At 38.2% G+C, this 24,384-nt stretch overlaps 1 protein-coding gene across 1 annotated transcript in view; it reads left to right on the forward strand.

The window, feature by feature from the left end:
• The window catches only part of LOC139740099 (heat shock cognate 71 kDa protein-like), a 42,082-nt gene extending 31,946 nt beyond the window's left edge, over positions 1–10,136 (forward strand). The window contains 1 exon segment of the mRNA XM_071650684.1: positions 6,885–10,136. Coding sequence (XP_071506785.1) covers positions 6,885–7,115 — 231 coding nt within the window. The 3' untranslated portion in view covers positions 7,116–10,136.
• Positions 10,137–24,384: the final 14,248 nt, after the last annotated feature.

The raw sequence follows: 24,384 nt of genomic DNA on the forward strand, positions 1-24,384 counted from the left end.
TTTTTTAAATTTCTTATTTAATTGTTTTGGACTTTTGGTTTTTTGTTTTTTTTTTCGATGGAAATCGTCAGTGACACTATTTTGATCATAAAGAACATGAAATTAATTGACTTTGTTCAGTAAAAGTAAAAATAATGATACATTTATGAATTTGGGTCAGAAACAGAATTTGCATTGGATTTGTACATAAGATCACGTTTTTGAGCAATTTCGGGTCTGACATGCACTTACAAAATATTGCATAACTTCAGAACCGCGTACCCGGGCGTCGCAAATTTGGTCTCAAATTATTATTGGTTATTATTGGTTATTATTTCACAAATATTCAAATTTATTTTTAATAAATTAATTATGCTAATTTATGCATGAATTTCAAAAAATGGCTACAAATCTGTAATTATAGGTCCAAAACTGCAAATTTTTGGTTAAGGTACTCTGTGTAGGATTCTTATTGAATGTACATCAAAAAAACGGCGGTATCAAAATTTTTTTTCCTATGTATTTTATTGTTTTTAAAATTTCTTATGTATTTCTTCGTTTTTGACTCTTTGTTTTTTATTGTTTTTTTATGGAAATCATCGGCGACACTATTTCGATCATAAAGAACATGAAATTAATTGACTTTGATCAGTAAAAGTAAAAATGATAATACATTTATGAATTTTGGTCAGGAACAGAATTTGCGTTGGATTTGTACATAAGATCCCGTTTTTGAGCAATTTCGGGTCTGACATGCACTTACAAAATATTGCATAACTTCAGAACCGCGTACCCGGGCATCGCAAATTTGGTCTCAAAAGTTGCGCAAGACTTTTTTTAAAAAGTCACAAAACGTTGCGGCGTGAGATTTTTACGTTCCAGATTTATCGTGAAAAATGTCGAGGAGGGAGCCCAGAAAGTCCCCCCAGTCTTTTTAGGATTAACCCTATCTGTGTCACAGGCCAATTTAACAGGCCGAAACTGGCCATGTAAATGCTCTGGCCGATTTAATCGGCCCAATTTTGATTGACAGATTCAAAGGCTATGACACTACCACTCTATAAACTCATTTGTGATTGGCTGACAGTGTAAGGAAACGATATCCAGTGTAAAAAAAGCTTCCCCCCCCCCTTCAACCAATCAGGAAAGCCTTCTCAAAGTCCAAGAAATTGTGGTGGCCCCGCCCATGTTTATTTGCATTCAGACTGCAATGTATTGTGTACAGTTTTGCCATAGGTTTCTTGTGTGGAGAACTTACACAATCTGTATATGTGGGACTGTAATAGAGATCGCCGTGTGCGATGAAAAGATCATACACATGGGTCAATTTTCATCTATTTTATCTAAGTCAAAATAGTAAAATATGAAGTGAAAACATTCAGGATAGGGATTTCAACATCTTTAAATTCTTTGAAGGGGTATAGTTCCAGTAATATCGACCTCATAAATGATCTGTAGAATAGATGAACATTGCACATTCATTGCCGCAATAGGTCTCTAGTTAGCCGGGGCCAGTGGGGCAGGTGTAAAGAGCAATAGGGTTACAGTAGCCTCCTGCTGGCTGCCGGAAGCTGTACAGTCTTGATGTTGGGGTATGTTTGACTGTTTGTTATAATTACATAGGAAACCATCACTATGCGAAACTTCAGTTCATGCAGGTTTATCATAAAGAAAATGACTGCTGTGATAGTTAATTCTGTTTCAATAAGAAGAGTGCAGAAAGTCGTAGACTAGCATATGAATAACTGGAATGAACAATCTGAAGTCTGAATATTTTCAATACCAATTTTTATCCTTTGATTATCTTATCATTATGGCAATATCATAGGACAAGATTAATCTAATTGTAGAGTAAAAAGAACAATTCAGTTTGTATTTTCAGCTTGACAAGATACAAACATCCTTTTAAGTGTATCTACTTTCAGGCTAACATCATTCACAAAATCAGAAATTACACAAAATGTGTGAAATTTAGGTTGTAATTGCCACAGACTTTTGTTCATAAAGTTAAAAGTACGGTACTGATATTATTGATGAAAAAAATCATATCTGAAAGCTGAATAAGTTCTCTACAACATTTGTAACACCTTTTTGTGATGCAAGATCATGTTGTTTGAAAAAATGAGGTGGTAACATGTGGAAGAATGTCTGCAATGATAATTATGTGACATAAGAGGGCGTCCTAAAAATTTAAGGGCGCCCTCACTCAGATTATTGTGTAATATGAAAGTTTAGATCATAAGCTTTTAAATGATGTATAACACGACACAATGTCAAAAATAATAATAATCAGGAATGGCCATCAACAATCTTGTGTCTGCGCACTGCAAAATGTCTGAGCAGTCTGGCTACGGCGTATGTGATGAATAGAGTGAAATCCCCTTTCAAAGTATCAAGATTCCTTGTCCAAAACTTCCGAAAGTCTGTGACCCACTTATCAAACGTCGTGTAATCAAGGCAAAGACGGGTCATTCTACTGATTAAGGCTTGTACCATTGACAACTGAAAATTTCGGAGGTAAATATTTCATATTGAGATAAATAATTTAACACCAATTCCAGATGAATTTCCAATACAGATGAGCTTCTTTTCTGTTCTAATAGTTTGGATATAAGTCTTTATCATGATGGAAGAGTATGGTAGTCACAATTTAAATGACAGTGCTTGTTTGAATAACTCGGCTATAAAGAATGCGATATGACTTTATTCCCTGTTTGTTTTTACAGTCAGCATTGCATTATATATGTTACCTCCATTTATTTCATCTTGTCAAAAATTCTGATGGATTGCTTCTTTGAAGCAATTTTTGGGCAAAGTTATCTCTCCTTGAGGTGTTCTACAACATAGTATTGTTATGGGGGGGGGGGGGGTAATGCACATTTTAAACAGAAAATAAAGGGACATCCCTGAAATGTACCTTTCATTGTGAAAATGGTATACAATACAATCAGATCACTTATATGGTGCTCTTACACAGTCAATAACTGGTTTCACAGCACTTAACAACAAAATTCAGTTACAGATTGGCATTAAAAAGAAAAATAATATTATTAAGATTCTTTTTGAAGACATGAAGGGATGGGAAATGCAGATGAACTGTGGTAGATTGTTCCACAAAAGCAGTGCAGCCATCACAGAAGATGCACGGAATCTTAAAAATGTCTGAAACAGGTGTAGTTTTAAAAGAAAATGCTAAAAATGCAGATTGCAGTGGGATATGAATATTTCTGAAGATGTCAAGAATATATGGGCAAGCCATTGTTATGCAAATGAAATGAAACCATAATTGTTTTTATACAGTGTGTTCCTAAAAAAAAGTAACACAAGTTCAAAGGTCAGGCATTTGAAAAATGAAAAGTTTGAAATCATTATGGTTAGTTGGGATAAGAGAGCAACTCTCTGGCTTTCATTTGACACCAAGCGTGTAAAAGTACTACCATCGGTCACTGAATTAGATGCTTCTGAAGGTAATAGGTACAATATCCATTTTTTCCAAGTTTTTAAAAATCAGAACCCGGAATAACGCTTTAAGAAATAATCAAATCATAGTTTCTTTTCTGTTTGAAATCTTAAAAATGTGTGGTATCATTCAACCCTTACCTTTTATGGGCCAACACCTTCGACGTGTCCACCTCCCCTGTCGACACAAAGCTGTGAACGACGTTGCATGTCTTGCACTGCTCTTCTAACCATTGCGGGATCATGACGAAGGACATCGATCTCATGACGAATATGCGCCTGCAAGTCATTAAGATCACGTGGTGGGGAGGTGTAAACCCTGCTCTTCAGCAATCAATTTCAGTCATCTCTTATTTTCGTTCATTGAGAAGAATGGATGGAAGGATGCGGTTACTGGAGATAGCAGTTAGACACTGGTTATGTCACATTACATTCACTCACTAAAAGCTAGCAGAGGGGAAAGCAGAAGGAAAGCATTTCATTGAAACTTGCTATGAAAAAAATAATGCATAAAAAATAGGTTTTGTACCCGACAAACCAGAAACTTAGAGAAAGTAGGTTTTGTACCCTTCTCCTTCGATGGACCCTACCTCAGTGACCCGTGACAATGTTGACGCAAATAAGGTGTCAAATGAAAGCTGATGAGTTACTTTGTACTTTAATATATACAAATCACAAGAATAAAACAAGTATTCTTTATATGGCTGACCTTTGAACTCGTGTTACCTTTTTCTAGGAACACACTGTACAGCTGACAACTAGAAGTATTCAACAGAAGCATAATTGCAACTTATTGACAAAGTACCCTACATCGACGTAGGTAAGCACTGAATCGATCAGTGTTTTAGTAGTAGCCATGATAAAAAATCATGAGCGTACGTACTCGAGCAGGATTCAAACCTACGACCTCGTGATCTCCGGACAGGCGTCATCTCCACTAGACCACCAAGCTTCCACCCAACAGCAAGTGTTGGTTCTGATCCTTATAGCCCCTTATCCTGCTCGAGTATGTATGCCCATGATTTTTTATCATGGCTACTACTAAAGCACTGATCAATTCAGTGCTTAGGGCTCGGTCACACTACCCAAAAGTCACGTAAACGCATGAATCACGCAAGAAATTTGGTTGTGCGTGCTCGTCCGTCGAGCATTTTCACTAATTTACGCGATCAAAATCACTGATGAATTGCCCACGAACTAAGGAAAGATCACGCAAAAATCACTAACAAACCACATACTTTCAGCGCATAGGCACGCAAAGGCCCCATATAGGGCGAATACGTGGTTGTGCGCGACGACTGAGGTCCACGGTAAACCACGCATAATCTGCGCATTATCACTAATGAACTGCATATGAATCGCGCATTATTTGCGCATGAACGCGACAGCGGCAACATTTTCGCAAACGATCACTGATATTTCACGCATATTTCATGCATTGTCCACGTAAGAACGACGCAAACTACGCAAAAATTAAGTAAACCGGCGCAATACTGAGTAAACTTTTACGCGAAGCCGAGTTTTGAGCCACTGGCTAAGGCCCGAAAGTTGCGTAGACGCATGAACCACATTAAAAAATTTGAGCCTTACGCGATACATGCGCGGTTTGCGCATTCCATGAGTTTGTCTGACGTGGAACCTTCGTACAAAAGTCCGTCGATGTGCGCCAGATCGGCGCTTTACGCGATTCCAAGTTTTGAGCAGCTCAAAACTCAGCTTCGCGTAAAAGTTTACGCAGTATTGCGCTGTTTTACGTAATTTTTACGTAGTTTGCGTAGTTCTTCAGCGAACAATTCGCGAAATATGCTTGGAATATCAGTGATCGTTTGCGAAAATGTTGTCGCTATCGCGTTCACTGACGACTTTCCACTGATGATTAGCAGACATATATGACGTATGTTTCGCGCTTATAACACCTACGTATTACTGAAAATCACTGAAAAAAATAAATAAGCGCATGTAATACTTATGAAATACTGATGAATCACTGATGTATCACTAACAACTCACGTATGATTGGCGCTATATTAGAACGGCCATTTTATCATATCCCGTCAGGCCAATTCCCGCTGTCGAGGCGTGCACATCAAACCCGTGTTTTGCGAGATCTTTCCGTATAGTTCTTGCGCAATTCATCTGTGATTTTCATCATGTAAATCAGCGAAAATGGTCAAATTCTCGACGGACAAGCACGCAAAACCAAATTTCTTACGTGATTCATGCGTTTACGCGACTTTTGGGCAGTGTGACCGAGCCTCCATGGAATCGCTTAACCCTAACCAGGCCGGGCTTTTTTGGGTGTTCTGTGGCCGAGGAGGGGTTGATTCAACAACCCCTCCCCCCGAAATCTCGGCCATCGATCGCGCAATCGCCATGAAATTTGGCACATGCATTACCTGTGGTGTATTCTACCAAGCTACACAAAAAGAAATGAAAATTTTCGTCATAATAATTAATTATGCTAATACATGTATAAAATCATACATTTTGCTCTAAATCAGAAATTAAAGCTCCTAGAATCCTAATTTTTGGTGAAAACATTCTTTGTAGCATTCCTAACAATGTACTTGAAAAAAAAATTTGGTATCAAAATCAATTTCTTATGTATTTTATTGTTTTATGAATTTCTTATGTATTTCTATGTGTTTTCAACCTTTTGTTTTATCATTTCTTTTCCACAAAATTTATGACAGAACCTATTTAAAGCATAATTATGCTAAAATTAACTAGTTTCAGCCTATGAAAGTGAAAATAATCATATCTTTATGAATAAGAAGACAAAACTACATTTGCATAGACCTTATACACAAAATCACGTTTTTGAGCCATTTTCAGTCTGACAGGCATGTATAAAATGTCATGCAGCATCGTAACGGTATGCGCGATTTTCGCGAAAATGGTATCAAAAGATGCGCGAGACTTGAAAGTAAAAAGTCAGCGAACGGCGCGGTCAAAAAACTTCGCGCGGCGGAGTAGTCGCGAAAAATGTCGAGGGGGGGGTTGATTCAACCCCCCGGCCTTTTTAGGGTTAAAGTGCCAATCTGGCGCACATCGGCTGACAACTACGAAGGTTCCACATCAGACAAACTTGTGAACTGCGCAAATCGCGCATTTATCGCGTAAGGCTCGAATTTCTTACGTGATTCATGTGTTTACGCGACTTTTGGCCAGTGTGACTGGGCCCTTATTTACGTCGATGTAGGGCAATTTGTCAATCAGTTGCAAGAAAAACATCTCGACGGAAGAGATTTCATGAATTTGGAAAAGCTACATTTTCAGTATTTCACCTTTCAATTTCTAGAAAAGCACAATGGATGCTAAAGTTACAGGGAGTATGAATGCTTTTGTTAACTGTGTATATATATATATATATATATATTTCTTTTCTTTTTCCCTTTTATTGGGAAACAGATGATGTCACTTTTTGTATTGCTTTGATTTTACAGATGGCTGAGAAAGAAGAGTTTGAGCACCAGCAGAAGGAGCTTGAATCTGTGTGCACACCAATCATAACAAAGCTGTACCAGTCAGCAGGTGGAGCTGGTGGAATGCCTGGTGGTATGCCCGGTGGCATGCCAGGTGGTATGCCTGGTGGAATGCCTGGTGGGATGCCTGGAGGTCCCAGTGCTGGAGACAGTGGTACTGGAGGTGGCCCTACAATTGAGGAGGTTGACTAACTCCAAAGAAAGAATTGCTGCATTTGAATCCCTCTGTGTGCAGTGGTACATACACACTCGTTGACAATCTCTACTCAACAAAAACTGAAAAGTACCTTAAATTAAATTCTTGAAAGTCAGAATGGCAGTGTCTGCAAACGTGACTAGCAATTAAATGACATGTTCTTGTTAGAGAAATGTATGTGACACTTGAAATTGAAAGCAAGCAAAATTAATCTTACCTGGCCAAGCGTGAAAAATAACTCATGCAAAAATGTCCACTTTTGCAGTTGTAGTAATTGCAATCATAGTGCTTTGGTCTGTGTATGCTGTATTTTGTGTTATTTGCATTAATAGATCTTTGTTATTCCATCAAAACTCAGTGATGCCCTTTGAGAGATGCAGTAACCCCTTTTGCAGGTTTACCTATGTTCTACACACAGATACTTAACCACTTTACATGCAAGTTATATGAGCAATCACTGTTCACGAGTTAAAGATCTTATGTTTTACGTAACAGTGCATTCCTTAATTTCTGTCTGGATTTCCTTGCAAGCAAATTATCAGTTATCTCTTGTGATATCAAGCAAGGGATGTGCTAGATACTTTCTCACCAACGAAGCATATAGATCCCACTTGAAAGTACAATAAATTGACCTCTTTGTTGCACTTTTTGTGCTAAGAAGCATCGTATGAAGAACATTACAAATGTAATTTTTATTATGATTTGTAAGAAATATTTACACACCTATCAGTTTGTAATGTTGGCCTGTATGATTTTTATATATGTCCAGCTACTTGTAGCACAAGAGCATTCTTTGAGGTCAACTTTTTGTGCGCCATTTTATGCCAAGGAGTTCCAAGTGCTGGAGTTCCTACTGGCTATAATTATTTAAACAGCTGTCTTTTTTTTTTGTTTTGGATGGACAAACAAATTACACAGGTGTGTTTGTGCCTTCAATGATCAGTGTTTTGAAGCTGCTGTCTTTTTGAGCAAAATGCAGATTCATTTTGAACTCCATGACATAAAGTTAGGTGTATTTTGCTTGTTTATTCATTAAACGAAATGACATTTCGCATAATGACAAAACATATAAAACAACAGTCAATCCCATCCAGAAATGCAAAAATGTGAGTCAAAGCTGCATGTTGTGAAAGTATTTGAAACAGTACCCCCCGGCAAGCTGATTTTATCACTTTTCCGCTTAATTGTGACTAATAAAACTGACATGGTTAATCTTTAAGTATACAATGTAGTTCTTCATAGATCAATTTGTCATGTTAGTGCCAGGACATGCCAAGACAAGTAATTTTGCTTTTTATTTCATTAAACTTTGCCCAATTTCTATTCGCACAACTTAGTGTCCTTTCCATTATGTATTATTCATCTTGACTATGGTAGGGATGGCAAAAAGTAATTACTATCATAAAGACATATCTTCCGTAGAAAGTGGCTTGTCATGCAATGAGGTGTGAATCGATTGTCTTCCTATTATATGAGGCAAACAATCAGTTTGGCATAAACGTCAAGCATTTGTTCAAAGGGAATGACACAGTCGTAACTCCATATCTTGGAACCTCTGTGGTTACAGCAAACACATTCATATGTATGTTGTATATGAAAAAATGACACATTCTCCATCCTGCAGGCCTAGCTTTGGACTTAGATACTAGTGAGTTCCATTCTTTATTGGAGAATCAGCAAAAAAGTGTTGAGACTGAGAAAAAGAAATGTTTTCTAGTCAGATGTAAACAGCTGATGCTGAGTTTTGTCAACTGACATTGTGTTTGATTCCCCAGCAATCTATAGTCGTGTTTAGCACATCCGTTTATTAAGCAATTGATACCCAAGTGTGCCCTTCCGGGACAGAGGAAATTGATTCCAAATCAAGTTTCTGAATGAATTGCTGAGATAAAAAGAAGTACTTAGCCAGTGTTTTCCTGTGAGAAAAATTTACATTTTTGCAGGATGGAAAAATATGAACCATTTGTGAGGAACACTCATGCCAAAAAACTGAACACATCATAAATGAAATAATGTAAGAAACAAACTCATTTTGTTAGGTAACAGGTGAATATCGATTAGCTACATGTCATCAATTAATGTATTACAAATAGATAAGATTCTTTCCTCATTTGATTTTTTATTTCTAAGAAATCAAAACCCGTTCTGTTTGTTACAAATTTGTACAAAGTTGTCTGGTGTGATTTCATGGTATTGTGTATAAACAGATGGTACCTTGGGATAAAGGAACTTGCAATAACAAATTGACAGGCAAGACATTATGAAAGATGCATGGCAGTTGAGACGATAGAACATATTCCATTGCAAAGAAATTCAAAACTCTGCAAGACATAAATCTATCTGGAATTTATGCCAAACATTCAAATATTCATTTCTTTTCACCCAAAACGGAGTTTGTATTTTACGCAATAAAACTTTTGACTTGAAACCGTCACGAGGTCCCACATCTAGCATTCCTGCCACTTGAAATTAGGATTACATATGATGTCATGTAGACAAACATAAAAAAGATCAGACATTCTAGATGTTCTCCAACTAAATGTTTATATAATGTACACAGAATCTGTACCAACACCTCTGTTTTCACAGGGAACATGGACAATTGTAATTGTTCTTCATGTATTCACTTTGTTCCCATTATCATAAAAATGTCATGTACACACCACTGCACATTGTACTGTTTTGGGTTTTTTCGCCAGGTTACTGCAAATTTCCCAGAAAATCCTGTTTTGTTTTGTTTTATTTTGTATTTGCACCAGAAATATGCCTTTTTTGGCCCAAGAAATAGTACATTGCTGTGAACAAGGGTGTTATCCCAGCATCAGCCCACTCACAGTCTGGCTATCTCCAGACTTAACCTCAGATATCCAGTTTGGTAAATAATATGGCGAACAAATATAAACTTTGTAACATGTCCAATGCACCACTCTGAATTCTTTGCTTTCACCTCCTGGTAAATTATGTGTCCACTGCACACATTGGAACTGATAATAAAAGGCAACTGTTAATGAAGCCTACTTACTTTGTCTGGATTTTTGTTTAGTTACATTGTTACTTCTTTCACTGAGTGTAGCAAATATAAGAAGATGCAAACCATCTACGTAATACTTGTATGTGAGTGCAAAAAGGGTGCTGTGTAGTGCCTGTTACGTCACTGCCTCAAGGGAAGCTGGATACAGTGGAGTTTTTGGTTGGCCTTTTGTACACCCCTGGGCTCCAATTTATCAAGTGAAATCAGTGATAACTCGAATCCACTTACAGTTGATTACCAGTATAACTTTCAATCAACTAGATGTATAAGTTTCCATTTTATGATGAGACTTATGTCTGATTTGGACTTACAATTGGTCACCATGACTTACATCTTGATTTAATTAAAATAACAATACAGGATGAGCCTGCTTTCCGACACCACCCACTTGAAAAAAAAAAATACATGTACTAGGTACAAAACAAATCAAACATCAAACACAAAGATTTTCTAAGTACATCATCAGAATATAGTTTACAAATATTTAGTGTTTGTGGGTGCAATAATGGTTCAGAATATTACATGAGCGTGCAAGATTAACCATTCTGTTCAACGACGCTGGAAAAAAAATACATGTACCAGGTGCAAAACAAAACAAACATCAAACACAAATGTTTTCTACAAAGTACATTCAGAAGAGTACAAAGTAGATTAAAAAATATTCAGTGTTTGTGGGTGCAATGGTATACAAATAATGAATATTTAGAGTGCAATGGACAGAATATTTCATGCAAGATGAAATGTCAATGATCCATTCAACAAGGCTGTGCCTCGTTGAATGGATCAAACATGTCATCTTTCACTGAATGAAATATTCTGTCCATTGCATCAATGAAAAACATTTATTACGTGTATTTGTTTTGTATAACGCCTAAAATAGATCCTTGTGATTTGATGTTTTACTATCATATGGATCGAAAATTGCACGGTAAATGGAGACACAATTGCATGGATGATGACGTCATAGTGAATTAGGCCGAATGATCAATGTCAAACAACCAATCAAATGTCAAGGATCTCTTCAGGCGTTATATAATTCTAAATATTACATGAGAACATCAAACACAAAGGTTTTCTAAGTACTGTAAAACATGATATATTCGCGGCACGAAATTTTCGCAAATTGGAGCCGACGGCTTTTTTCGTGGCAAGAAATTTTTGCGAATTGCCTCTTGCGTTCAATGCATATAGTGTAGATAAGAAATTCGCGAAATTAAAATGCACGCGAACATTTCTCGTTTTACAGTACATCAGAAGAATATAGTTTACAAATATTCAGTGTTTGTGGGTGCAATGGTTCCAAATATTACATGAGCGTGCAAGATTGACCATTCTGGTCAACGACGCAAAACGGAGTTAAATAGAATAATTAATCTTGCACCGAATGTAATATTTAAACTGTCACACGAATAATAAAACACTGAACACAGGTTTTATACAACACACGATATATTCCTGGTCTAGACCAAAATAGAACTAACAAGCCTATCCAGGAGGAAGACTAAAAGTTAGGTCTAGATCTAGATCTGGCTCTAGGTCTTGCTGGCAGCGCAAACGGGTGCGCCCATGCATCAATGCTTTACGATACACAAGTTCAGTGTGTACTAGATCTATTGCACTGCTGGCTCGCTTGATTGCACTGCCATTAAAGAGTGAGCGTGGGATAGCAGATTTTTCTGAATGTCATGTTACCTGCACTTATCCAATCAGATGGCAAGGATCTATACATGTGTTGTACTATACATGTGTTGTACTAGGTGTTACAAAAAACATATCCCACTTTTGATGCTTAATAGTTCAAAAACTATATACCAGATAAAACTGTCATTGATATGAGTAATAGCTGAAAAGTGTACAATTTTGTTGAAGGTGATTTTAATATGATAACTTATATCAGTTTCATGAAATCCATGATTAATTTCAAAGTTAAGTTCCAGATTTTGGTCAAAGTTAAACCCTCTGTACAAAACCTGAACTTACCACAGGAAGTAATTATGTGTATGTGAGTGTGTACTTACAATGACCCTGAGCAATGGACATGGATACCACCTGTTCAGAGCTCTGCTCCAAGGCACATGAATGCTTTATTGATTTTTCATGATGGATTGCCCTGGGCACTGCTAGTCTGAATTCATGGCAAAGGGTGAAATGCATGATGCACATGAACAAAGTAAACACGTTTCCATGTGCTTGCATACAGCGCATTACAGAACGAAAAAAAGACTAGCTGTGATAGTGGAAATCCTCATGAATAAATAATGAACATTCGAATCCTGGTCATTTTTCAGGACCATTGTCTGGGTATCAACTACACACTCCCATACACACCAACTGACTTCTGTGCAAAGTAAAAATTTGTACAGAGGGTTGAATATAGAGCAAAATCTGAAACCTAACTTAAAAATTAATGCTTAATTTAATGAAACTGAATTATGCTGTCATTGTAAAATTGCCTCCAATAAAATTGTACACTATTCAGCTATTGCTCATACCAATGTCAGTGTTGTCTGATAGTTTTTGCACTATTAGGATCAAAAGTGGGAAAAGCTTTTTGTAACACCGAGTATAAACGCACACACATTACACGTAAGTTAACCTTGGGATCTTAGAGGGCGTAACCGCCCAAAAATTTGCATAAATGTCTTTCAATTTTTTCGTTCTTTCCATGGTTGGAGTCAAGATTTCTACAGCCAATGAAATTCCCTAACACAGCTATTCTAATGAATATTCAAACATGAATATGCATTTTCATGAAATGTCTGGAAGTAAAATGGGGTGAGTGGGAAACTGGGGCAAGTGGGACTCGGAGGATTATTGGTACGTATATTGTTTAGGAGAAGCCATTAGTGGAGTAAAAGTTTTGTACGAACAAACAAGTAGAAATGAAAGCATGGCTTTGTATATCAATGTGAAAAAAAAATACAATCATCACAGCTAAAATCGTCAAAAATCCTGAACATCCCACAGCCTCACTCCAAGATTTTGCGTCGCAGGTATTTTATGAATAACACATAGTTATAATTCTCGATATGAGAAGATTCTCTTGCTTTTTGATAGAAATCTGTCAAAATATTTCACCCGAAGTGTGCACCAGGTTGCTGAATGGATTCTAAAATGCAAAGTCCCTCTCGTGTGGGAGGGGGAAACCCCTTTCCACACCCTCCCCCGTTTGGTCTATTTTCCATGGACTTAATACACCTTATAAGATTCACGGATTAACAAATGTTTCATCGATCGAAAGTGTGCACCAGATCTGTCAACACTTTAAAAAAAGAATGCAAAAGTCCGTCGTGTGGATAATTATCTCCTTTCAATCAACCCTTTCCCCGCTTGGTTTGCCTTCATATTATGAGTACACTAAAAGTCTTGCGGGATTGAGAGCTTCCTAAATCCCAAATGTCTTCATGAGCTATTTTCATTTGAATTCTAAAAATGCAAAAGCTTCCTCATATGCAGGGGCATTAATCCCGAAGGACAAGGGGGCAAACAAGTCATTTTGTCCCCCTATAATTCTCGAAATCAAGTGAGAAAATTTTCTTCCTTTTTTTAATTCGAAAACTGTCCAAATATTTCACTCATTGTGCATGGGATTGTTGAATTTCAATTCTGAAAATGAAAAATCTCCGTTGCGTAGGAGGGGGATACCCCTCAAACACCCTCCCCCGTTAGGTCTCCATCCATACACTTAGCAAACTTGGGGGATTGACCAATTTCAGAATATTTCATCAAAAAGTATGTTTGATATCTGTCACTTGAATTCAAATATATTCAAAAGTTCCCTCATCCTCTTTAATTTATGTTTCCCCCGCTCGGTTCCTACCCACACATTTGGGGACTGACAATTTTTCGGAGTATTTTACAGAAGTGTGCATCAAATTGTTCTATTTCAATTCTAAAAATGCAAAAGCTCCGCCGTGTGCGAAGGGGCTACCCCCTCCCACACCCTCCCCTGTCAACTTCCATGTATCACTATGCCTACACAGTGATGTTGCACACGTGGAAACAAGAGCTGAGATGCCGCGAGTTAGTCAAGCAGTTATCTTTTTCCTTTATTGATGAAAAAAGACCCAAATTCACCAGCAGTGTGCACTAGAACGTTGAATTTCAGGTCTGAAAATGCAAAATCTCCCTGGCGTGGGGAGAGGGATACCCCCCTCCCACACCCTCCCCTGCTCTGTCGCTCCGCTCCCTCGCACATATACTATATTTCACCTTCATATTTTTGCCCCCCCCCCCCCCCTCAATCATGAAAACGGATCGACGCCGCTGGAATGTATTATGCAGAGAAAGTCATGTGCTAATGATGTGTTTAATGAAAAGTTCAATATTAGAAGAAATATATCGATGTAGATTTTGATTCATCCAGGTAAGATGCTAAAAGCGTGTAAATTAAATCTGTTCGACTGGACTTACTTGTGAAAATCACGGAGAAAACAGTTTCGTGACTCGTCCGAGTCACTTCTTCAGTTCTGGCTGGCTGGCGAGCATTCGCCCGTGGAGGGTGAATGGGCGACGTTACTGCCTTTATTGTCTGTAAGTCGAGGAATTTTTCGGATCACCGACTTGTATGTTGGTGAAAGGTTGTGTCGGAGTCCCCCTCCCCTGTTGAGTGAAGGATTTTCCGCATTCACATACACAGCTTCACGGACTCCTCTTTCAAACCATCTGGTTTCCTTGTCAATGATGTCGACCTCTTTGGTGCCCCGTGTTCTTCAGGTGGGTGAACACGGCCGACTCGTTCCCAGCTGAGCTGGATCTACAATGTTGGTAGAGACGTTTGTGGAGAGGTTGTTTGGTTTCACCGATGTAGTTTTCTTTGCAGTCTTTTCCTTGACACTTTATCCTGTAAATTACATTGTTCCGTTTGTGTTTTGGAATTTTGTCTTTGGGATGAACTAGTCACTGTCGAAGAGTGTTGGTCGGCTTGAAATATACAGGAATCCGGTAGATGCTGAAAATCCGTTGGATTTTCTCTGACAGTCCTTGGCAGTATGGGACTGAAACCCCTCGGCCTCGTTGCTGGGTTGTGCTACTGGAAGCCCTGTCTCTGACGTCCCGTTTGCGAGGGTGAAGGGCTATCTCAATGCTCCAGTTTTTGTAACAGTTTTTGCAACACTCTTCGACAGTGACTAGTTCATCCCAAAGACAAAATCCCAAAACACAAACGGAACAATGTAATTTACAGGATAAAATGTCAAGGAAAAGACTGCAAAGAAAACTACATCGGTGAAACCAAACAACCTCTCCACAAACGTCTCTACCAACATTGTAGATCCAGCTCAGCTGGGAACGAGTCGGCCGTGTTCACCCACCTGAAGAACACGGGGCACCAAAGAGGTCGACATCATTGACAAGGAAACCAGATGGTTTGAAAGAGGAGTCCGTGAAGCTGTGTATGTGAATGCGGAAAATCCTTCACTCAACAGGGGAGGGGGACTCCGACACAACCTTTCACCAACATACAAGTCGGTGATCCGAAAAATTCCTCGACGTACAGACAATAAAGGCAGTAACATCGCCCATTCACCCTCCACGGGCAAATGTTCGCCAGCCAGACAGAACTGAAGAAGTGACTCGGACGAGTCACGAAACTGTTTTCTCCATGATTTTCACAAGTAAGTCCAGTCGAACAGATTTAATTTACACGCTATTAGAAGAAATAACTTTTGAAGATCGATCCCTATTCACCAAAATTCACGATACAGTGTACCACTTACACAGGTATGTTCCATAAAAAATTACAATCGGATTTTCGCATTGATAACACCCTATATGATTGAACCGTCTAAATGCTACATTAGCTGTATTTTGCAAAAAAAAAACATTCAATTTGGTTAAAATGTCACAGAGAAATGTGGATTGTTGTAAAGCATGTCATGAGTCTGATTCTTCGAAGTTTAGCAATTGGGTGCTCTTGGAACTGCATATTAAAACGTGTTCAGCAGATTCAAAATTATTCCAGGTCAGAACTTTATGTCAGACGTCTCACCTAAAAACACAGACAGCTGTTACAAAAGACGGCCGGGCGCGGCTAAACACGGTAATATTTTGCGAAATTTGCAGCGGTTATATTATTTTTATTATACCTGTGCTTGCCGTTGCGCCCTAAAGTGTCGATGCAATTTCAGAGTCCATTGTCTCCCCTGGAGAAGGTATTGATGACGTCACTCGTTGTTTTAAGTTCCCTTAACTCCAATTAAGTTGGAAGCTGAAGCTTTTCCAAGTGATGATGCTGCGCGGGTTATTACAGGCGACAGGTGCAGTGAAGACAAGAAGATACGTATAATAGAGATGGTCCACACACAGATACCGGATAAATGTGGCTCACAGTTCAACAGAAAGAAATGAGTTGTTCTAGGAGACAGGTGTACGGGTTGCTGCAGGGGAGAGGCGCAGTGAGGAAGATGCGTAAAAATGGTCCACACACGGATACCAGATACAATAAAATGCAGCTCATAGTTCATTAGAAGAAAATGCAACTTCCACGTCAAGCCAGTGCGTCACAATGAACTCACAGCATGTGATTGTGTGGGAGCATCAGGATTGGTACTCCAAGGTAAGAAAGCGACTTGTTGAGAATAGACATGCAGGTCCAGGTAATATCACCTTCAGCAGCACGCGGGGACTTCTCAATAGCATTTTACACCGTCCAGTTTGCTGATGAAAGGAAATACCTAATCAGATATATTACAAAGCACACAGAGTCCTTATTTTTTTGCTTTACAGTATATTGGTAGGATTACTTAAAGGCTGGACGGAGTCTTTTGCTAGGAAAGGTTTTTGATAGCGTTACACGACTTTAAAAACAAAAATAGTTATTGTTATTTTAGTATCGAAGAGGATCAATTTTGGAGACTTTGTTTAAAGGGGATTGACGCAATCTATGCCACTGGGGAAAATTACGTTACAAATAACGGTTTCTTTTCTGTTGTAGATATAGGAGTCCGCAGAAAAATCGTATGTAATGATGTCTAACTTTGGTTCTTTATGTACTGTGATTGATCCATATATAATTTTCCCCCATTGACTCGGAAGGTGAAATGGGTAATATTTTTACTAGATTAAAAAATATGTACCATAAGTATCGATACACCATTGAAGTCGCATGCACATAATGGGAATTCACCTATAGGTTCAGACGTGCTTGATTTCTCAGAGAGAAATTATTTTCGTGTCTATCTGATACGGATTTTAGTGATACAGGTGCTCGTCAGTATTTATGTTTCAATGGAAAAAAAAATAATTCGATATCCAGATGATTTCTATATTATCAAAACTTGCATGAAATGAAAAATGTGTTTTATAAATCACTTTCTTAACCCGATCCATCCGGGACAAAATTGTTCGAAGAATGATTATTAGATTTTCGATTCCCACTGTACAGGATGGAAGGAAGTATGATTATCAGGTGAGAAATATTCCCGATGCATGGACAAGTGAACCATAAAATGATCATTGAGGTAAGAGATTACCCCCGGATGGTTTCGTAATAAGATAATAATTCGGTTTTGTAACTGATTACACTGCTATATATTCTATGTCATATAGCGCGGATTCCTCCTGCAAAAACGCCCTGGTAAATAATGACGCATCTCTCAATCTCCACTGTGTAAAATCATATCTTGGAAGTGGACATATAAAGTTATACCAAACTTTTGTATTCACCCCTCTGCACCAATAAAGATTAATAATGTTTGCGTGAAAAACTGTCCGGCTGGAGCATTTATCTTAATGGACCTTGTCCAAAAATTCCGTCGAGGTGTTGTTTATTGCAACTAATTGACAACCTCGACTGAAGAATTTCATGAATTTGAATAATTACGCAGTACCCACTGCATGCTTATAAGGATTAGAAACAACACTCGCTGTCGGGCGGAAGCTCCGTGGTCTAGTGGAGATGACGCCTGTCCGGAGATCAAGAGGTCGTAGGTTCGAATCCTACTCGAGTACGTACGCTCATAATTCTTTATCATGGCTACTAATAAAACATTGATCAATTCAGTGCTTATTTACGTCGATGTGGGGCAATTTTTCAATCAGTTGCAATGAAAAACACCTCGACAGAAGAATTTCATGAATTTGAACATGGGCTTTTTTGGAACATTTTTCTGCTCCACAAAATAAGTTCTGCAATTAAAGTTTGATATATCATATTTCTCTTATACCAGCATTATCTTTGTTAAATATGACATCATAAGAAAGCTTGATTAATTATCTTTTAAATGACACCTCACTTGCTATGAGTGGGTGTTCATCGAATGTGCAAAACAGCTGAGTATGGGGACAGGTCAATAGTGAAAAGTCGCAACAATTCTACTATTGATAATGTACATTTTTGATGGAAAAATGCCACAGGAATAAGCAATGCTGAAATGAGAGAACTTTCAAAAAAACCCATTTCCTAGACATTAGATGACTGTTTGGTCAACCTTTATGTTTAGTTTCAATCTAAAGATACTACTGCAGTTTTTAATTCATGGATCAAGCCTGGAATCTTACGATAATCTCACGATGCATTCTTTCCAAGCACATTCCTCTTCCCTGAAACGACAAAGCAAATGGGAATTATATTGTTTGACATAACACGTTTACTCTATTTTGCAACATTTCATATTTGACCTTTCCTCATACTCAGTCGTACTGTGCATTCAAGGAATGCATAATACAAACAAGTGAGTTGTTGTGAAGAAAATTAATCAGGCTTTCTAATGATGTCTCATTTGAATGAAATGATTTAGTGTTAAGAGAAATATGATACATCAAATAGGAATTCCAGGACCTTTGTTTGAGGGGTTTATATCTACCGCTTCGACATAGGGTTTTCGGCAAAGTTATTCTCCAGCCGGTATTATTTCCAGGTCTCTCACATATGAATAACGGAATTCTCAATCCTATATAAAAAAAAATCTCACAAGATGTTTTTAAATCATTCTCTCGTTTATACATCGTCTTAATACCACTTTGTTTACAGTTGTATGTCTGTCAAAGTGCTTCATGAAGATTTTTTTCTTCAAGTGACATGTTTTTTGCATTAGAGTTCTCAAATTCATTACACATTTGTACAAGAAGGGCTGACGAAAAAAACAGCGACAACGTTGACAAAATCTCCTCAGCCAGCAATATGCATAGCTAATACATCAAACTGTACAACGCTTTACTTTGAGGTGCATGCTTCTCAAAGTGCCATATTAACACGTTTTCTGTCAGAGACGTGCTTTTGCGTTCGATTACTCAAATACATGTGGTTTGGAATGGAGGGCTCAAATACATAAGACAATTGTAAATAAAGAATCACGAAAGAAAGGCAACAACGGTGACGAATTCAAATCAGCCCACGAGATGAAAATAAAACCGTTATACTACTTTGCTTAGACATGCATGGTTCTCACTGTGCAATCTGAAGACGTATTGTCTTTGAGACATGTCTTATGCATATGAATGGTCATATACATGAAGGAGTTGTTAATGAAGGGTGACCAAAAAGGCGACAAGGCTGGCAAAATCGAATAGGCCTACTGTATATCTAAATAACACGTAAAATCCTCTTACTTCTTTGCTTAGAGTTGAATGTACGTTATTAAGAAAAAAAATTATCGAATAACGAATAAAGGTGGCACCGATGACAAATTCGAATCAGTGCACAATAGGGTCACGAAGATGGCATCGGTTAATATTCCAAATCTTTATACTACTTTGATCTGGAGTTGCATGCTCTTCAGCGTTTAGTCTAGCGGGCGATGTATGTTTTGCCTAAATCAGACCTTGATTGGCAGTTAAGAGGGGGCGCGACGGTGTGGTAGTCGATCGACTAAAATACGTCTAGTAAGAAACCTCCGACTAGAGGCGTGGAACCGGGCTTGACAAGACAGTTGCCGTCTTCAATATCGAAGTTCCATTAGCTGAGCACCAATGTCAATTAAAACACATTGCAGACCTCAAAGGAATTCTAGTCTACTATCCTAGGTATAATACAGATTGTCTTTCAGTGAAAATAGAATTTTCCTGTCTCTTTCACATTATTATGCTATTTTGTCATTCTTAACCATTCATTTTAAAGTGTATAGCATCTTACCTTACTCCAAATAAGAGAATGATAGCAGTCAATGCACCTACATGCATTTGAAAATTCATGAGGGTTCTGCACGTGGAAACTACTCCAAAATTACTGCCGAGTGCAAACCTTTCACTGTTGTAAAGTCTACGAGATATTAACTGTGATTGTAGGTTTTGAAATTGTCATTTGGTATGGTATTTTTTTCACTTTCAAATATTCTATATTTTCATTTAAATCTATTAAGATATTTACTAAACATCAATAAAATCTGCCCGTCAAGATAACAATCTCTATTGCCAAGCACCACTGACATTAAACAAGCATTTCCTGACGTTTTCTTGGTGTTCACACTGTCATAGGAAAACTCGTTCGTGGTACATTTCCTGTGAAAGGGAAAAGAGAGGATCTGCGACACAAAGGTATTCCTGCAAAGCCAAAGGCCCAGTGGAAATATGGTGCATTCGTTCCAATCACGAAATTACGAGACGCCAGTCTTACAGAAGACAGGTATACTAGGAGAGGGAAGTCGATGCTGATTAACATTTTCTACACAAATAATTATGTATAGATAAGGACATCTCTTCTGTCCATTCGGAAGGCATGCCTATGCCAAAAATGTGGAGTTAAATTGAATAACACCAACAAGTATGTGGATGATGCACAAAAACGACGTTAGGAAAGTGGGGCGCAACACGCAAAATCTATGACTGAGTTCAAAGCGCCAGTCAAGATCCGTGTGGCTCAATTGAAGCGTCTGGCACCGTTTTCACCAGAAATATCTCGTTTAGAGGAAAGCTATCGTTGATTACGTAGATACTTGTTTGTTTAGATCTGTCAAAAATAAACTTTTCCCATATTTCTTGACAGGGATTTATTAATAATGTTTTCTTTCATTTTCTTTGTCGAAGGTATTCGAAGGTTCGTTAAACCGAAAACGAAATAAAGTTCAAATTCCGAAAATGAAATGAACTTCTTTTAGAGACCGAAGACTGTAATATTTTGTTATTGTTACAATTACATTTTTCTCCATTTACTTTGTTTTGATTATCCAACCTTATTCTCTGTTACCAAAGAAAGTGAAATGTTTATGTTCTTTCCGAAAAATGAAATAAAATTTGAATTGAATTGAATATAACAAAAGGTGTGATATTACGCAGTGAAAATTGAAAGAAAACAGGCATATACACCAGAGAGAAAGAGAGAGAGAGAGAGATGTGAAAAATACACAAACACCCCGATACACTCACTGGCGAACTGGAATACAATCGTACAATTTGCAATTTGCATTGTTAATGGAAACATGAAAAATTTCTCCCTCTCCGCCGTATGCTTCCATAGTCATCTATGACATCGTTATGATGAGCCATGCATGAAGTATAAATAGAAATAATTATTACAAGGGGCCACCTAAGGGCTCCCCCCCCCCTCCAAAAAAAAGGGTCACGCATGCGTGTACTGATGATATCCTCTGAAAGACTACTGTGTACACCCTTATTATTACCAGCCCCTTTCCACCCTCGTATAACTAGTCTACAGAAACGATGATCCCCCCCCCCCTTCTCGACAGTCCCGGCTTCTCCACAAATGGATATATGTTGGGATTAACGAACCTTCATCGTGGGATTGACGAGGCGTCATTCATGATGGGATTAACAAACCTCATTTCATTTTTGGATTAAGGAATCACTGGAAAACCGGACCTTGTTTCATTTTCGGATCAACGAACCTTCGGAAAAACGAATGCAATTTCATTTCAGGCCATCACACCCTCGGAATAACAACACATATTATTATTCTAGATCAACAAACTTTAAGAATTATGAGCTTTATTTCATTTTCGGAATATTGAAAGGGTCTACTTTTGAGATCTTATTATATTCTGGGAAACTTATTTTGTCGGAAAATTTATATTAAAGAATTTTAACCCAAATACATGAATTATTTCTTTGAAGAAACTCTAGATATCGCGCATTGAGAAACGTAATATAGCAACTTACAGTGCAAGTCATTTACAAAGCATACTTATGGTAGAACTGTTTTTTTTTTTACTGTTTTATTAACAACTTTTTCTTGTATTCAAAACGCATGTTCAGAACCGCAACATACAATCATATAGATCTCATGCCAGGTAGACAACAAAATGGTAGAGTGTATTACTACAGTGTATCCCATATTGAGATTGGTGCAATTCTGACAAAAGTGTCCATAATCTGGACGAAACTATGTGATGGAATTGGGTGCAAAAAGGGTTGTGTCTCGGTGATGGTGATTTTTTTTTATGCCTCCTCCACGAAGTGTCGCCGGAGGTATCATGATTTTGGGTTGTCCGTCCGTCTGTCCGTCCGTAATCAATTTTGTGATGATGATGATGATGATGATGTTCGTCCTTCGCTGGCGAAGACGACCAGAACTTCTAGTAACACTACATTCCGTGAGTGCGAAGATGGCTTATCAGTCCGATCCTCGCAATAAAATGCCTGGTGCAGTGTGGACATGGAAATGCCGGAGTTACGCCAAGCTGAGATGTCGCTCTGCTTTTCCGTCGCTGCCGTTTTTGCTCGCAAAATTTTGTGAACAGCGTAACTAAAAAAACCGTTTGAAATATCTTACTGAAACTAGGCATATATATATACATATATATGCCTAGTTTCAGTAAGATATTTCAAACGGTTTTTTTGGTGAAGTTATGCCTATTTGGGCACATATGCTCAAGGTCAAATGCACAAAATTTCCCCATTTCCCCCATATCTACGCAATGCCTGAGTGTATTTTCTTGAAACTCTGTGTATACATGAACTATACCAAATGAAGATTCTCCAGAGAGAGTTTTGTGTCGAGAGGTCAAATTTCAAGTAAAAATGTTAAAATTTCACTTTTTCTTCATATCTCACACATGGTTCAAGATATCTTCATGGAACTTAGTACATATTCACTGACTGGCAGTTATTATGTATGGAATGTATGGTCATGGGTCAAAGGTCAGGGGGTCAAAGGTCAAGGTCAACTCCTCCAAATTTCACTATTTTCCTCTTATGTATGCGATGCTTACAGGATTTTTCTTGAAACTTAGTGTATGCAAGTATTACCCAATGAGATTCTCTTGTACCTTGCCATAAGGTCAAAGGTCAAGGGTCAAGCATAACTTGCATGTTCCCTTGCCATGTCTTTTGTTAGTCACATTCATATCTCAGAAACATGCGAGTTATGCTGAGTCGAGGGGAAGGTGCATTCCAATGTCTTTTGTTAAACATTTCAGCACTTAAGCAATGATTGACAGATGAGGTCATCAGGGGAATATTGGTTTAGAAGGATTTTTTGTGGGCGTTCCAAAGTAATCTAAAGAAATGTAGAAGAAAAAAATTGTGAAAAATATATGGAATGTTTCTAGATATTCGTTTCACCGCAAAAGTGATGTTGAGGGTATCATAAATCAACACAAATCAACATGCATTTGGATTTCAGGGGCCCTTTAATATTCTCCGATAGGTATTATGTGAAACTGCATCACATTGTACTATAAACCTATAATGCCCCGGTCACACTTTGCCGGATAAGGCAACGCATGGGAACCGAAGGTGGATTTTTGGCATTCGTTGATATCCGTTAAAATGCGTTTCATTTCCTACGTTTTCTTCCGATGATGTTCGTCAGAGCGGCCAGAAAACTTTGTGCATGCACAAAGTTTTTCCTCGCCAAAAACGGATAGCGCGATCCGACCCTTGTCCTATAGTTGCACGTTTTCTCCTGTATCTGTACTGTATTTTGTCGTTTTCCTAGCATTTCGATCCGCTAGGAATCCTGTAAAGTCCGTTGCTGCAAAATGCCAACATGGCCCTCCAAAAGCATATTACCGCCTGGAGGAGCAATTTGGTTTGAATGACCAACTGTCATAGACACTAAGGCGTAACAAATTCGAACTACTGTGCTATTAGTCTCCCCAAATTTACCATAGAAATGTTGTGTTTCAGGTGAAAATGTGAGAGGCACATCAAAAAGAATGCAAAATGCATCATATGTTTCAAGGTCGGAAAGACCATCATCTTCTTGGGGGGGGGGGGGGGGGGTGGGGACTTCTCACCCCTCTGGGACAGGACAACAAGTCTTTCGGACAAGCCAGATTTTCCGTCAGTTTACTATCATGGCTGTTGTAAGATAGTGGTAGATACTGAGGAACTGCAGA

The sequence above is a fragment of the Diadema antillarum genome, unplaced genomic scaffold, assembly GCF_040938485.1.
Source record: "Diadema antillarum isolate AM-2024a unplaced genomic scaffold, OU_Dant_1.0 seq00000835_RagTag, whole genome shotgun sequence".
Lineage (NCBI taxonomy): Eukaryota > Metazoa > Echinodermata > Echinoidea > Diadematoida > Diadematidae > Diadema > Diadema antillarum.